Consider the following 17,633-nt stretch of genomic DNA (forward strand, 5'->3'; position numbering starts at 1 on the left):
ATATGTATATATGCATGAGTATGTGTATCTATATTTATGTATTTAAAATTGAGAACCATAGATGTAGTGTTCATTAGATGCTTTACTGAGAGCTTTACATAAGTTATCTTATTTTGTCACAAAACAATATTTTAAAATAGACATTATTATCTGCATATTTACAATGAAAAGAAGAACCCCAAATTCAGAAAGTTTTCTGTAAGAGCATGGATAAAACTATGGGTGCATGGATTAAAACCCAGTTGTCCTCAAAACTAAGCCCAAACTTTGCTTTACAACCAGTTGCTCAAGAATAGATTTTCCTTTGTGCTGATATAAAATTAGAAAAGTACAATAATAAAAGTTCTTGAAGTCTATTATTTGCAAATTATCCTGCTCTCTAAACAAAGGATGGAAAAAGGCAAATAAAAAACCTTTCATAATTACTTTAAGAATTCAAAACCACTCAACTTTGTACATACCTAAATGTACATTTATACAATCCACTTTATTTCCTAAAGAATTACTATAAATACTTTACTGTTGGCATGGTTTTGAAATTGTCATTTATATAAGATTCTGTATTTAACGAATATTACTAATAGCTATAGAAACCATGTAGTTTATTGGGTAAATAATATACATCTCAAAAAACATATAATTTACAGACTTAACTATAGTCATGTTATCACACAATCAATGCTTAAGGTATTTAATTTCTGCCTTTATTTCTAAAGGATAGAGTCAGCTGGTCCTTCTCATTTCTTTTTTTATCACAACATATTTAGAATCCTTTAGAAACAATTATCCTTTTGCCTCATGGTAAAGTAATTATCCATTTAAGTAAGTTTTTTTTATTTAACAAATATTATTATGAATAATAATATTAATATATATAAGGGGAAATATACAAACTATTTTTGGCATTATTGAAATATAATAGACAATTAGTTGCTTGTATTTACATTGTAAAACTTAATGAGTTTTTTTCAATTATAGTTGGCATACAATAATATATTTATTTCAGTTGTACAGCATAGTGATTAGAGATCTATATGACTCACAAAGTGATCACCCCACTAAATCTAGTACCTCTCTTCCCTTTTACATATTTGTTACAACATTATTGACTATATTCCTTATGCTACACTTTATATCTCTGTGTCTATTTTGTAACTATCCATTTGAAGTTTTTAATTCCTTTGCCCTTTTTTGCTGTCCCCCCTCAACCCCCTCCCATATGTAGCCCTCAAAATATTCTCTCTATGTATGAGTTTGTTACGGCTTTTGTTGTTGTTGTTGTTATTTTGTTCTTTAGATTCCACATGTATGTGAAATCATGTGGCATTTTTCTTTCTCTAACTGACTTACTTCATTTAGAGCAATATCCTCTAGGTCCATCAAGGCAATATCTTTTTCTGTCCCCTTCCTTTCAGTCTGCGTGTGTCTTTTCATCTGAAGTGAGTCACTTGTAGGCAGCATATATAGGGGTCTCATTTTCTTATCCATTCAGCCACTCTGTCTTTTAGTTGGAGCACTTAATTCTTTTCCATTTGAGGTATTTGTTGATAGGAATGTAGTTATTACCATTCTTTATTCCAGTTTTAAATACATGTTTTTTCTTCTTAAAGAAATCTCTCCAACATTTCCTGTAATAGTGGCTTGGTGGTGATGAATTCCTCTAGCTTATTTTTGTCTGGGAAGCTCTTTATCTGTCCTTTGACTCAAAATGATAGCTCTGATGAATAAAGAATTCTTGGTTGTAGATCCTGGGTTTTCATCATGTTGAGTCTTACATAATTTCTTTTGAGAAATCAGCTGCTAGTCTTATGGGAGCTTTCTGATAGCTAACTAATTGTTTTTCTCTTGCTGCTTTTAAGATTTTCTCTTTGTATTTAACTTTTGGCATTTTAATTATAATGTGTTTTGATGCAGGCCTCTTTTGGTTCATCTTTTTTGGGACTCTGAGCTTCCTGAAGTTGCATGTCTATTTCCTTCACCAGATTAGGAAAGTTTTCCATCATTATTTTTTCAAATAGCTCTTCACCTTCTTGTTTTCCATAAGATCCCTATGACATAGATATTTTTACGTTTAATAGTGTCCCATAGGCTTCTTAAATTATTATTATAGTCTTGGCTTCTTTTTCTCGCCAATCTGATTGAGTGTCCTTGGCTTCCTCATCCTCTATATCAGTGATTCAATCCTCTTCTTTATCCACTTTTTGATTCCCTCTAGTATACTCTTGATCTCCGACAATGTGTTCTTCATTTCCAATTGGTTCCCTTTTTAAATTTCCATTTCCATTTTTGTTTTTTATCTCTTTGTTAAAATTCTCACTGAGTTCATCTACACTTCCCTTAAGTTCATTGAGCATCTTTAGAACCTGTGTTTTGAACTCTGCATCTGTTAGATTGCTTGATACCATTATTCCTGGATCTCTGTTCTTTTCTCTCATGTGGTTTCTGCCTCTTTGTCTTCACATTTTGGCTGCCTTTCTGTGTCTGTTTTTATGTACTAAGCAAAGCTCTTATGTCTCCCAGTCTTATTAGTGTGGCTTTGTGTGGTAGATATCCAGTGGCACAGTCCTGAGAGGGATTCAACTGAAGGTCAAATTTAGCTCCAGCTGGTGCCCTTCTGGGGCCACCTGTTAAGATTCAGCAAGTAATCCACAAATGCCGTGCTTATAGTTGCTTCAAGAGGCCACACCAGAAATGGAAGTAGCTGCCATCAGTGAGTCTTGGCTCTGCTCAGCAAGGAGCACTGGACTCGCTGAAGACACAACTGGATGTGGCTTGGGTGGAACTGTGAGTTTGGGAGGTGGAGTTTCAGGGACTCCTCTGGGCAGAAAGACCTCTGTTATTCAGTTTGATGAGTCTCAGCTATGGTGTCATTGCTTCTGCACACTGGGAGTGGGAGGGCTCAACAGAGGAACAGATGGATCCTGCTAGCGCTTCGGCCTAGGAGAGAGCCTCACCTCTGACCATCACTCTACAACTCAGGGTCCTCCTTTAAGTCCTTGGTGTCCTCTGTGTAGCTGACCAGGCACTGGTGCTCAGAGGAGCAGGTCCATCAGTGCGAAAGCCTGGTTGTGGACATTGCCCCTTTAAGAGGCATCTGCAGCTGCTGGCTGCTGCTTCCATAGCCTCTGTCCCACTCAGCAGCTCTGGACGGAGCAGCCTCATATCTTCGCCTTCTCCTACCTTCTACCATTGCAGATTGATTAATTATTTCTCTTCCTAGTTGTAGTGCTTCTGTTCATCTAGATCCCAGGCGACTTCGCTTGTTGTCTTCTATGTGTTTCTGTCCCAACTTTGAAGTGGTCACAACAGGGATAAACAAAACCTCTGTCATCTATGTCATTTTTTCTGCCGACCCCCACAAACTAATTATTTTTTTGACCTTCCCATGATCTTAAACATAGGACCAATTGAATCTCTCAAAAAAGTTTCTGCAGACATTTAATAAGAGAACATATTTTTATTTAAAATCATTTTATTGTATTTTATTTTGGTGTATATATGTACATGGGAATTCCTACTTCTACATTATTATTAAGAGGCTGACATTGCTTTCATCAGGAAAAATCACTCTATCTGGGATTTTACTTGCAACTTAACTAGCCAAAATACAATAACGAATTGCTAAGTGTAATAATAATTTATGTTAGAGCTTTCTTTAAAAGGAAATAATCCAAAAGCCAGAGTGAAAGATACCAGATGGGCTCTTTTGCTCAAAAAGTTGAACTTTCTTATTTTAGTTATAATATATACACCTTAAAAAGGAACAAATTATTCATTACTTTATGTGACTTACGAAGAACATGTTTTGGAAAAAACATAAAAGTACAGAAACCTGAGTATGAATTCAGTAGAAACAGAATTGTCTAAGGTAACCCACATGCGACCATTTATGGGATATACTCATCTTCTAAATTAGAAAAAAAATAAAGAGCAAAGTCAATTCAGCATTTAGAAAAAACATTAGGGAGACTGTACTGGGAATGTTTCAGAAGAAAAGAAAGTAAGAAACATTTATTTACTGAAGGTCTACAATGTGGTAGGACTTGTGCTAGATTTTTTTCGATATAAGAAATATCATTGAATCTCTACTCAACTTTTATTACTATAAAATTTTATTATCATCTTACAAATAAGGAAGCTGAGAGAGGTTAGGTAACTTTACCAAAATCACAAGCTACTATGCAGCTGAACTGGGATTTGAACTTGGGCCTGTCCAAATCTGAGGCCTGTATTATTTCTCTATTAGGTCCTGCTACCCACAGTACTGTTAAACTACTATATAGATTTAGTGGTATTTAATGTTCCCACTCATAGGCTTAAAGCCCAACCAGGGTAAAAAGTTGAGAAAGTGAGGGAAAGAGCAGAGAAGTAGTAGGGAAGAGGTAAAGACAAGGGTGAGACCTATAAGACAGAGAAGGTAGAATGTCATACAGAATATCCTTACATAGTCCCCCACAGCTCCAATATTCTTGATTGTTCTCAACTGTGTAGGAAGCAGCAAAGCATCATTCTTCTAAAGAGGCAGTACTCCCATATCTATGTTGACACAGATGGTTATCTCCGCGTACATTGCTGGCAAGTCCTCTCTTTGGAGATGTTTTTGGGATGTGACGCACATGCAGATGAGGTTCACTTTACTTTCCTCAAGAAAACATTTTATTTTTTTATTATTTTATTTATTTTTTTAGACAAGGCAACCCTTGGTTGACCTCACAGATTGCAAGGACCTGTCAGCTTACAATTCCTTATTTTTTTTTTTAAATTTTTTATGCCTACAGCACCTGCTCTTCCTAGGTGGTCTCCCATCCAAGTACTAACCAGGCCCGACCCTGTTTAGCTTCCGAGATCAGACGGAATCAGGCTTGTTCAGGGTGGCATGGCCATAGACAAGAAAAATTTTAAACTGCCCTTTCTTACTATTCAGTTCCCTCCTATCTTTCTCTAAATCCAGGGAAAGGTAGGCCTAAACTCAAAAAATAATTCCAGAATATCATCTTTAATTTTATAGTCATTTGTTTAGTGGCTTTTGTAAAATCAGTTTGTTCTATGTTCTATGAGATTTAAAATAAAAAGTACATTTTTATTTTGACTCTCAAGAGTATCAGACTTTGAGGAATTCTGTTGTAACATATCCTGAGAAAATTATGTCTTATCAAGAGCAGATTCTATGACAAATATTCTCTACTTGGTGGTGTCCATCCTGGGTGCCAGAATCTTGTCTCCAGTCATTAGATATATTTGTTCCTTGATGTGCTCTTAATTTCATACTTTATGATGAGGACAGTGAATATGATGATTAATATTTGTTGATGATTTATTGAGACTGACTTAGCTCCCTAAGAGAACTGTATTCAATTTGCTATATGCATTTATGTCCAATCAACTCAATGGAACAGCAAAGAATGTAGAATAACAGACCATGACAGAGCATGGTCAGTTTAATTCTTAATTAAACTGATCTTAGTTTAAATAACAATTATCTTTTTTTTGGTGCTATCTACATGCCATATACTATGATATATGCTGTATTACATTATTCTATTTATACTTCATAACAACCCCATTGGTGAGGAATACTTATAAAGAGATTGAGGTATCAGCATTTGGATTTAAGGTTAGGTTTGTCTGTATTGAGATTCTATTGAAAACTATTTCTGTTTGATTCATGTTTCTCTTGCTCTATGCTGTGGCATGCTTTGTGTTGGGATATCTACATCCTGCCACAGGCCCTTTTTCATAAATGACCAAGAGCAAAGTAAGGTCTTTGAACCAGAGGAAATGTTTGCACAATACCGCAGTTTGTTTCTTTAACACAAATCTACTGAGCCCTCTCTGTAAGAATCTGCATTTTTCTGTTCATGTGGCTGCATTCTCAGACATGCTATGCCAAGATGACAGGCATCAGAACTCCTAGAAGGAAGAGAACATACTGAAAATGGTTCCATATTTGTGTGTGGCCAGGAAAATTCTTGGGAAATACATCAAAACTTATCTAATTACAGTAGACAGAAATGTTATATTTAATTATTTTATGGGCCACAGCATGTTGTTATACTATAATAAAGATCTACTCTGCTATGAAAACACAGAGAATAGAAAGATTAAACCTGGCTTGCAGGATCTGGGATGGATCTTTGTTGAATATGGGATTGGAGCCAGACCTTGAAAGACAAGAGGGTTTGCACAGGTAGATTTATAATAGAAGAGCAAGCATATCAAGCACAGAGCCCCAGATTTAGGCAAAGAGGTACTCATATTTCACCACTGAGCCCACTGAGGTCTTCATATTTATCATCTTATTTATATTCTTCAAAACTTTGAAATATAGGTATACATGACTCCTATTTTGTGGATAAGGCAATTTAGACTCAGGGTAATATGCTTTAGGTCACATTAGTGATAAAGAGAAGAGCTGGATTCATATCCAGTCCATGATCTTAATCCCTGCCCTGAGAACATTCTCTATGCAGGTCTGCAGAGGTGGGAAAATGTATGGACTGGGAGGGAATAGCAAGTAGATATGTGCAGCTGGTTGAAGGACTATGTGTCTATATAGGTAAGTTTCTGTTTATTCCACAAAGTGAAGAGAAGGGAAGAGGAGTGGGGGTACTGGGAGGGAATAGCAAGTAGATATGTGCAGCTGGTTGAAGGACTATGTGTCTATATAGGTAAGTTTCTGTTTATTCCACAAAGTGAAGAGAAGGGAAGAGGAGTGGGGGTACAGAGGAGATTTTTTTCTAAAAATCTGCATGGATTCTACTTTAATGGTGGACTCCAACAATTTTTATTGAGTCTTTTACTAATAGGAGATTTTCCACTCCTTTTAGGCACTTTTGCCTTGACATCCCTAATATCAGCCAACGCAGTGGAACGTCTTGTCCTTTCAAGTAGCCAGAACCTCACCACACAGAGTAACACAAGCGTGCTGGGTTTATCTGACTTTGAGATGCAAAGGATTGGTATCGCTGCAGCTGTTTCCTTCTTAGGAGGTTTGATTCAGGTAAGTAGTACTGAGACTTAAGGATGAAGAAATTGAGACAGTGACAAAGGAAAGGCAATTAGTGTTTTATTTTTATTCACATTCATAGATATATTTTTGTAGATGGATAAGGCCAGATGTGTTTGTGAAAATACTGTCTACTATATAGAATAGTTACTCTTTAAATGCTGGTTGAGTAAATGAGTTGGAATCAATAAATTGAAGTTACAAGTAAGCAGTTTTTGATTTTTTAAGAACAAGCTTTCTAAAAAATGTTTTACAAAATGGAACAAGCTTCCTTATGAGGCAATGAGGTAGTTCTTGTGTTCATTCAGTGACAAAATCCTCACTGTGAGATATTGTTGAATGAGAAATTCATAAGACTCTAAATGGTAAAGAGATGTGACTAGATTTCTAGGATCCTCTCCAGTTTGTAGAGTTTATGATATTACTGCCTATATCTGTAACAACTGGTAGTTTGCGCCATAGAATTGCTGGTGTGAAGTGTGTGGACACAGATCTGTACCAGTCTTTGCCCCTTTCAGTATCAGGCATGTGTGTTTTGCCAGTTCTGTTTTAGTATATTTCTTCAAAATATCAGACTGTGTCATTTGCTATTTCTAATCAATTGTCAAAATTAGATAACTCAGAAGTAAATATAAAATAAATGTCAACAAGTACTGACTCTTAGACATGAATTTCCTGTTTAAGAGCTATTTAGGCTTACTATCTAATTTTAAACTGAATTATGACTACATAAGCTTCCTGGATGGCTTTTTGTGTGTGTGTGTGTTGGTAGAGGCTCTATTTTACATGTAACATATTCACAGGTCAAATATGGCATAAATGCCAAGAAGGGAGAAAAATAGTTAATGATTGCCTGGAATTGGATGGTAGGAAGAAAAGATGTGACCTAGAGGTTAGAAACATTAAACTTCTTAGAGTCACATTGCCTTCTAGCAATGTAAAAAGGACAGAAGAATTAAGAATGTAAGATGACTAAGAACTTCACAGTTCTTTAGAAAACAGACCATTTGAGTGGCAGTTTTGCCTAGGAGATTACCAAACTAGAAGGCCAATAGATATTTTCAATGGCTGATGTCTGTACTTTCATGAAATACAAATTGGTTGACTAAGTTTCCTATAACCTTCACTATATGTTTTTAAACATGGATAATAGCCTGCTCTGAGACTTGCACAGGCAAGCCTAGTGGACTTTTCTTCCTTGCTTGCCCTGTGTGAGGCCCTCTTATGAACCTGTCATCTGTTTCCATCTCAGAAATAATCAGGCATATGAACTGCTGATTCAGACATGGATATGTTGCCACAGATTTGGTATAGTTTTTCCCTAATTTCTGTTTATTTAAAATAAAAATCTCTGTATTAGCACAGCAAAGATAATATTGCTATTACTTCTGATCCCATTATTTTGCATTTATATTTCTCTTTGAATTTATTATTTTTACTAGGTTTGGACTTTCTCTTATTCTGTCAAGCATGGATCAAGTATATATTAGTATCTTTAAAATCTAAGAGAATATATAATTAGCAATTGAATCCAGCAACTTTCTGCTTAGCCTCATTTTAATCATTTTCCATAAGTTTAAAATAATCACCATATTTGGATTAAGAATTTAAATGATAAAACATAAAAGTAAAATCCAGAACTTAAACAATATTAAAAATTAACATTTCATTTCCTGAATGAAACTCTCTAAAATTACGAGAGTAAAACAGGATATCATTGAAGATAATAAAAATAATTTGGTTTTCATGGCCTTTTGTTACATGTAAAATCTGATTCAGAGAATTGCGACTTCAAATATCTGCTTTTTTTTGTCTTTAGTGCTGATACTGGATATGTGATCTACATTTTAGCCAATTTTCGAATAGCTGGCTAGACTTTAACCTCCAAATTCATTTGTCCATAGTCAACCAGAACTCTAGAGTAGACTGGGTCTTTTGGATCCAGATCTTTAGTCATTTTTCCTTTTCTCCTTCAGACCTGAAATTCGCTGAATATGAGGGCAGTGCCAAGGCCCAGTTTCTATAAACAAGGGAAGGTGTTTTATTTTTTGTTGTTGTTGTTTGCCTTGTTTTATTTATTTATTTTTGTCTTGTTTTGCTTGTACATTATTTATTTTCAGATTGATTTTTTTCCCCCTCTGAAGGTCTAACTTACAGAATTACTTAGGTTAATACAATTATATTGTTAAGGTGTTTGAAATAATCACATCTGGTCTGGTTCGCAGATTGTGTATCAATTGGAAATGCTTTCAGTTGGAAGTAACAGAGAGCTCTATTACACTATATATAGACATTTCCTGCTTCTTGTGTTACGAGAAGGCATAGAAATAAGTTCTTAAGGGTCCTCAATGTCTGGCAACCTATTTAACTGATGAATTGATCTAAGTTTTTTGTTTCTTGGTTTTTCAATAACATTTTTAAAAATTAGTTTCAAGTATATAGTACATTGGTTAGACATTTATATAGTTTATAAAATGATCCCCTTAGTTGTTCCTTCTCTGGTTTCCACCTAGCCAATATATTAATGCTAACTGCATCCCCTATGCCATGCTCCCCATCCCTGTGTCCATCTATCAGCTACTAATTTGTACTTCTTTAATCCTTCACCTCATTCACCCAGTCTCCCACCTCCTTTTACTCTGTCCATCACCAAATTGTCCTTTATATTTGTGAGTCCGTTTTTGATTAATTTGTTCTTTTTGTTCCTTAGATTCCACATATAAGTAAAATCATATGGTATTTATCTTTCTCTGCCTAACTTATTTCACTCAGCATAATAACATCTAGGTCCATCCATGTCATTGCAAATGTATGTTTTTTTGATTAGATAGTAAGAACTCTGACTTAGCAGTGCTTTTCCTTTTTTGTCTTCTGGTAGTTTACAAATAAGATTTTTTCTTCCCTAAATTTTAGCTTTAATTTGCCTAATTTCCCCCACTTCCACTTCTTTTTTTACTTCTTTACTTGATGTACATATGCTTTAAAATTTTAATGAGTCTAGCGTGTCGATCTCTTTAACTTTAATTGGTTTTATATTATTTTTAGAAGAAAGTATGACATAAAATAATAAAGGAATTAGAATTAAATTAAGACGTATATTTATATAGTTAAAATGACCATATTACCCAAAGTGATATACAGATTTAATGCAATCTCTATCAAAATCCAAATGGCACTTTTTAAAGAAATAGAACAAAAAATCATCAGATTTGCGTAGAATCACAAAAGACTCCGAATAGTGAAAGCAATCTAGAGAGAAAAGAGCAAGGCTAGAGGTACTATAAAGTGACAATAACCAAAAAAGCATGATATTGGCAGAAAAAACTGACACACATATCAATGGAGCAGAATTGAGAGCCCACATATATATAGGAAAATAATTTTTGACAAAGAAACCAAAATATACACTAGAGAAAAGAAAGCCTCTTCAATAAATGGTGCTAGGAAAACTGGAAAGCCAAAGTAAAACTAGACTGCTATCTGTCACCATACACCAAAATTAATTAAAAATAGATCAAAGACTTAAATATAAGCCTGAAACAATAAATTTCATAGAAAAGAACATAAGTACTGAACACATGAACCTTAAATTTAGAGAGGATTTTATAAATTTGACCTCAAAAGCAAGAGAAGTAAAAGGAAAAATAAATGCATGGGACTATATCAAACTAAAAAGCTTCTGAACAGCAAAAGAAACCATCAACAAAACAAAGAAGCAACCAACTAAATGGAAGAAGATATTTGCAAACAACATCTTCGATAAGGAGCTAATATCCCAAACATGTAAAAAACTCATACAACTCAATAACAAGTAAGCAAACAATCCAATTAAAAAATGAGCAGAGGGCCAGAGATTGAATTAAACATGACAGAGTGAGATGTCCCTAGAAATCTCCTCTTGAAACAACAATGAGCTGAACATTAAAACTGAACAAAAAACACCCAAACTGCACACCAGCATGTCTGAGCATGGCATATGCACATAAGAGCTACCACAGGTCAGAACCCCAGGTGTCGGGCAGCGGACTGGGAGAAACAAAGAAGATGCCTCTTGCAGCTGCTGGAGCCCCCTGTAGGAGGAGGGGGAGAGGAGAAAGTGCAGTGACTTCCCTAAAGAGCCCAGTCAGCAAGTGTTGTTAGCTCCATGCGGCCGGCGGCAGTGCCCAGTCATCAGGGCAGAAGGCAGAGAAACAGGGACAGCAGAAAAGCAGGGATGGCAAAAAAACAACAGTTGATTTTTACTGGTCGCAGTTGCAAAACTGAGGCTAAGCCGCAGACATTATCTCCCAATCCAGAAGGCCCCTACACCCATAGCCTTGGAGGCAGAACAATGCAGAGGCCCAGGGGAATCTGAGCAAACATTACCAAAACTATCGCTAACACTGACAGGGCCTGAGAATGAAGATAGCAAGTGTGATTAAACATCTATAAGAAAAAAAAAACATTATTAAGATTTTATATAAAGCAGATCCAAGAGGCTTAGATGCTACCTACTGGAAACCAGTGATATTGAAGACAGATATCTAGAAATAAATCAGAAGGAAGAAGAAAGAAACTGAAGAACGAAAAATAATGAAAGAGAAATACAAAAACTAGCTGATACCATCAGGAGAGGAAGCATAAGAATAATAGGAATTCTTGAGGGGAAGAAAAGAAGCAGGGATTAGAAAGCATTTTCAGACAAATAGTCGATGAGAATATCCCAAATCTAAAGAATGAGCTGGTGCTTGGAATTCAAGAAGTCAACAGAAAACCCAATTATCTCAACCCAAAAAGGCCTTCGCCAAGACATATTGTATTAAAATTATCAAAAATCAATGACAAAGACAGAATTCTCAGGGCAGCCAGGGAAAAGAAAATGGTAACTTATAAAGGAAAACCCATTAGATCATCATCGGACTTTTTAGCACAAACCTTACAAGCCAGAAAGGAGTGGAATCATATATTCAAACTATTAAATGAAAAGAACTACCAGCCAAGAGTAATGTATCCAGCTAAGCTCTCCTTTAGATATGAAGAAGAAATAAAGACGTTTCCAGACATACAAAAATTGAGGGAATTCTCCACTACAGGAAATACTAAAATGGGTCAGCTCACCTAAAACAAAATGACAAAAAAAGGAAAACATAATTAAGAGTAAGGTGACTAGCAGGCTGATAAAATCAGAGGAGTACAACCCTTACTAGGAACAGGGCATTATAAGTTTAAAATAAAAAGAGATTAGCAAGATAGTAATGGATGTTCAGTATACATAGAAACAAATTGAGACAACAATGACTGAAAAGGGGAGGATTCAAAGATCCAAATTCATAAAGAGAAATGGAGATAAGTCACGTGCAGAAGAAAATGGACAACTGTATATAAATAATTATCCTTTACATATTTGTAATGGTAATCAAAGATTTAGAACTGAAGTATATAACATAAAATAAATAGAACCAGAGTGAGAGAGAACCCACAAAAGCCAACCAAAATAAAGAAAACAGAAACACAAGGACAAGGAAACAATGGAAACACCGAACAACCAGAATGGAAAAGATAAAATGGCTATCAGAAGACTTCGTTTTTCAATAATCACCCTAAATGTAAATAGACTGAACTCGCCAATAACAAGGCATAATTGCAGAATGGATCAAAAAACAAAACCCAACCATATGCTGCCTCCAGGAGACACATCTCAGTTCCAAAGACAAATATAGACTCAAAGTGAAAGGGTGGAAAATGATATTTCAAGCAACTGGCATTCAGAGAAAAGCGGGAGTAGCAGTACTAATATTGGACGAAATAGACTTCAAAATAAAAAAAGTAAAGAAAGATACTGAGAGACACTTCATAATGATAAAGGGAATCATGCACCAAGAAGACATAATGCTTATTAATATCTATGCTCCCAATCAGGGAGCCCAAAATACATAAAGAAATAACTAACAGAACTAAAGGGAGAAACAGACCAAAACATTATCATAATAGGGGACCTAAATACCCCACTGACAGATATGGACAGATCATCCAAACAGAAAATCAATAAGGAAATAACATCCTTAAACGACACATTAGACCAACTGGACACAATTGACATTTACAGAGCCTTTCATCCAACAACAAATGCTTATACATTCTTCTCTAGTGCACATGGAACATTCTCAAGGATTGACCACATTCTAGGACACAGAGATAGCCTCAACAAATATAAGAGGGTTAAAATCATACCAACTATAATCTCTGATCATAATACTTTGAAACTAGAGATCAACTGGAGAAAGAAATCAGGAAGAACCACAAATGCATAGAGATTAAACAAAATGCTACTGAAGAATAACTAGATCAGAGAAGAAATAAAAAGAGAGATCAAGAGATACATAGAAATTAATGACAATGACAGTACAACATACTAAACTTTTGAGACATGGCAAAAGCGGTCATAAGAGGAAAGTTCATATCATTACAGGCCTATCTCCAAAAACAAGAAAGAGCCCAAATAGATAAACGTGACTCTCTATATAGAAAATCCTAAAGACTCCACAAGAACACTACTAGAAACAATAAGCAAATACAATAACGTTTCTGGATGCAAAATCAACGTTCAAAAATCCATAGCGTTCCTATACTCTAATAATGAAGCGTTAGAAAAAGAAGTGGAAAAAAATTATTCCTATTGCAATTGAACAAAAAGAATAAAATACTTAGGAATAAATCTAACAAAACAAGTGAAGGACCTATATAATTAAAGCTATAAGACCTTATTGAAAGAAATTGAAGAAGATACAAAGATATGGAAAGATATTTCGTGTTCTTGGATCGGACAAATTAACATAGTTAAAACGACCTTACAACCTAAAGCATTATACAGATTTAATGCAATCCTTATCGAAATGACATCGGCAGTTTTTAAAGAAATAGAACAAAAAATCATCAGATATGTATGGAAGCACAAAAGACCCCGAATTGCCAAAGCCATCCTGAGAAAAAAGAATGAGGCTGGAGGCATCACTCTGCCCGACTTCAAATTATTCTACAAAGTCACAATAATCAAAACGGCATGGTATTAGCAGCAAAACATACACATGGACCACTGGAACAGAATCGAGAGTCCAGAAGTAAACTTATATTTATTAAACTGATAAGAACAGATACTACACTTGGTCTTAGTCAAAAGACTGAGAAGTGATTAAACCCATATTTATAGGGGCAAATTATTTTCGAAAAAAAAAATACAGTGGGGAAAGGAAAGCCTTGTCACTGCAAAGCAATGAAACTAGACTGCTGTCTATCACTACACACCAAAATTAACTCCAAATGGATTAAGGACCTGAATTGAAGACGTGAAACAATAAAATGCATAGAAGAAAACATAGGAATTAAACTCAAGGACCTTGGACTTAATCAAGATTTTATGAATTTGATCTCAAAGGCAAAGGATGTAAAAGCAAAAATAAATGAATGGGACTATGTCAAACTGAAAAGCTTCTGCTCAGCAGTAGAATCTGTCAACAAGGTAAAAAGACAACCATCCAAATGGGAAAATATATTTTCAAGCAATGCCTGCAATAAGGGCCTAATACCCAAAGTATACAAAGAACTCAATAACCATAAAAAAATAAACGATCCAATCAGAAAATGGGCTGACACATCTCCGTAGAGGACATGCAAATGGCCAACAAATTTATAAAAAAGATATAAATATATAAATATATAAAGATTCTCAACATCACTAGCTATTAGGGAAATGCAAATCAAAACCACAATGAAATACTATCTCACACCTGTTAGAATGGCTATAATCAACAGGACAAGTAATAACAAATGTTGGAGAGTACGTAAAGAAATAGGAACCTGCATACACTACTGGTGGGACTGCAAATTGTTATGGCCACTATGGAAAGTGGTATGGAAGTGCCTCAAAAAACTAAGAATTGATCTACTATATGATCCAGCAATCATTCTCCTGGGTATTTACCCCAAAGACTTGAAACTCATATTCAAAAGATATAGCACACCGATGTTCATAGCAGCATTATTCACAGTGGCCAGAACATGGAAGCAACTGAAATGTCCTATGATAGATGATTGGATAAAGAAGCTGTAGTACATATATACAATGGAATATTACTCAGCCATAAGAGGTGATGAAATACTGCCATTTGCAACAACAAGGATGGACTTTGAAATAATCATACTAAGCAAAATAAACCAGGCAGAAAAGGTTTAAAATCAAATGATATTACTTATATGTGGGATATAAACCTAAAAGCAACAAATGAACAAGACAAACAAACAGAGACTCACGGACATGGATAATGGACTAGTGGTTACCACGGGGGAGGTGGAAGGGGGAAGGGAGAAAAAAGTAAAATAATAAAATGTTAAAAATTAAAAATAAAATAAAATAAATAAAAAATAATAAAATAATAAAATAAACATGTACAAATTAAAATGAAATGTTAACAAATTAACAAATTAAAATTAGAAGACAAATATCAAACTAGGAAAAATAAATATATGATATATATGATCGACAAAGTTACTGCCCTTAAAATACAGAGAAGAGTTCTTAAAAATCAGTTAAAAAATTCTCCCTCTTCTTCTTTCTCTTCCTCTACTTCTTTTCTTTCCTTTTCCTTTCTTTACCCCTCCCTAAAAAAAAAAAAAATGGGCAGAGGACCTAAACAAACACTTCTCCCAAGAAGACATACAGATGGCCAAGAGACATATGAGAAGATGCTCAGCTTTACTAACTATTAGGGATATGCAAATCCAAACCACAATGAGATACCGCCTCACACCTGTCAAAATGGCTATCATCAATAGGATAAGTAATAAGTGTTGGAGAGGTTACGGGGAAAAAGAAATCCTCATACACTGCTGGTGGGAATGTAAATTGGTGCCGTCACTATGGAAAACAGTATGGAGTTTCCTCATAAAAAATTAAGATTAGAATCACTATATGACCCAACAATCCGTCTTCTGGGTATCTAACCCCCAAAATATGAAAACACATATCTGTAAAGACAGATGTAATCATTATTTACGGTGGCCAAGACAGGGAAACAACCAAAGTGCCCTTCGATAGATGATTGTATAAAAATGTGGTACATATATACAATGGATATTTCTCAGCCACAAGAAAAGATGAAATATTGCCATTTGGGACAATGTGGAAGGATTTGAGATCACCATGTGAAGCAAAATAAGTCAGAAAAGTTGAGAACCATGTGATTTCACTCATATGTGGGATATAAAACTGAAAGCAACAAATGAACAAGACAAACAAACAAAAACTTGTAGACATAGAAAAGAGTTTAGTGGTTACCAGAGGGAAGAGTGTGGAAAGAGGTAGATAAAAGTAAAGGAGGTTAAATATATGGTGATGGAAGGAAATTCAACATTGGATGGTGAATACACAATGGAATATTCATGTGACGTATTATTGAATTGCACACTTAAAACCTATATAATATTATTAGCCAATGTCACCCCAATAAATTTAACCTAAAAATTCTTATTTTGTTTTGGAAATTTATTTTTTTGCCTTTTTTCAACTTTCTGTACAACTATAATATTTTGATTTTTTTCTACACAAGACATTACTTAGAGTACAAGTTTCTTGAAGTTAATTATAGTACTTGATCCATTTCAAAGTTTTTATTACTTACCATCGCATTCTACAAATGGTAGATTCTCATAAAAGTTGTTGAATTAAAAAATGAACTATTAATTCAGAAATCTGAAAATCAAGAAATAGCAGACATCATGCCAAGTAATAATTTTGTGATTTTTACAAAATTAATTGTTTAACATTTGTCGATTTTAATTATTGCTATAATAATTTTATTACTGTAATAAGAGGTAACTATAAAAAAGGTACACTCAAAGAACTGTCAGACCACCCCCCCCCACATTTTTCCATTCTTCCTGCTCTATTCTTATTCATCTCCTGGAAGTAACTTGTCTCATTTATTTCTGGTTTATACTTCTTTTTTTTTTTTTCTGTAAAATGATAAGTTACCTGTACATTTTCTTCTTTGCTCTTCTTTCTTACATTTTTGTATTTTCTTTTCTTCACTTAACAGTACATCCTGGAAAGCATTCCAAGTCAGCTCATAAAAATAGCCCTCATACCTTTTTACTGTTGTCAGATTTTTAAATTTCAGCCAGTCAAGTAGGTGAGAAATTTATATTCAAGGGTAATTTATGAATGAAGTTCAATATCTTTTCATATGTTTCAGACAATTTTGTATCAATTTTATAAATTATTTGTTTATATATTTTACCCATTTATCTATAGGAGTTTTTGTTTTTTTTTTCCCCTTAAATTTTAAGTTTTAATGTATTATAGATATTAGCTCTTTATTTGTGATATATGTTGCAAACCTTTTCTTCTAATTTGGCAGTTCTTTGACTTTATTTTATCATAAAAATTTTAGAAAAATTATGCACTCGAATTTATGAATTGTTTCTTTGATTGCCCCTGGATTTTGCGTCAGCATAGAAAACGTTTTCTACACTGAGTTTTTAAAGGAATTTACCATTTATCATATTTTTCTACTTAAATTTATAAGATTGTTTATTATATCTATTTTTTTCTTTTAGTTTCTAAATAAGTGTAGAGTTTATTCTTATGTATGTT

The 17,633-nt window shown here is 34.4% G+C and overlaps 1 protein-coding gene and 2 pseudogenes across 1 annotated transcript in view; 1 reads left to right on the forward strand and 2 right to left on the reverse strand.

The window, feature by feature from the left end:
• Nucleotides 1-17,633, forward strand: part of SLC26A7 (solute carrier family 26 member 7) — a 131,023-nt gene that overhangs the window by 17,258 nt on the left and 96,132 nt on the right. The window contains exon 3 of the mRNA XM_011384815.2: nt 6,828-7,000. Within this exon, the coding sequence (XP_011383117.1) occupies nt 6,828-7,000 (173 nt within the window). The remainder of the gene's footprint in view (nt 1-6,827; nt 7,001-17,633) is intronic.
• LOC111733733 lies at nt 4,770-4,888 on the reverse strand (annotated as a pseudogene).
• Nucleotides 14,084-14,175, reverse strand: LOC111733734 (annotated as a pseudogene).

Source organism: Pteropus vampyrus, unplaced genomic scaffold, assembly GCF_000151845.1.
Source record: "Pteropus vampyrus isolate Shadow unplaced genomic scaffold, Pvam_2.0 Scaffold627, whole genome shotgun sequence".
NCBI classification, from domain to species: domain Eukaryota; kingdom Metazoa; phylum Chordata; class Mammalia; order Chiroptera; family Pteropodidae; genus Pteropus; species Pteropus vampyrus.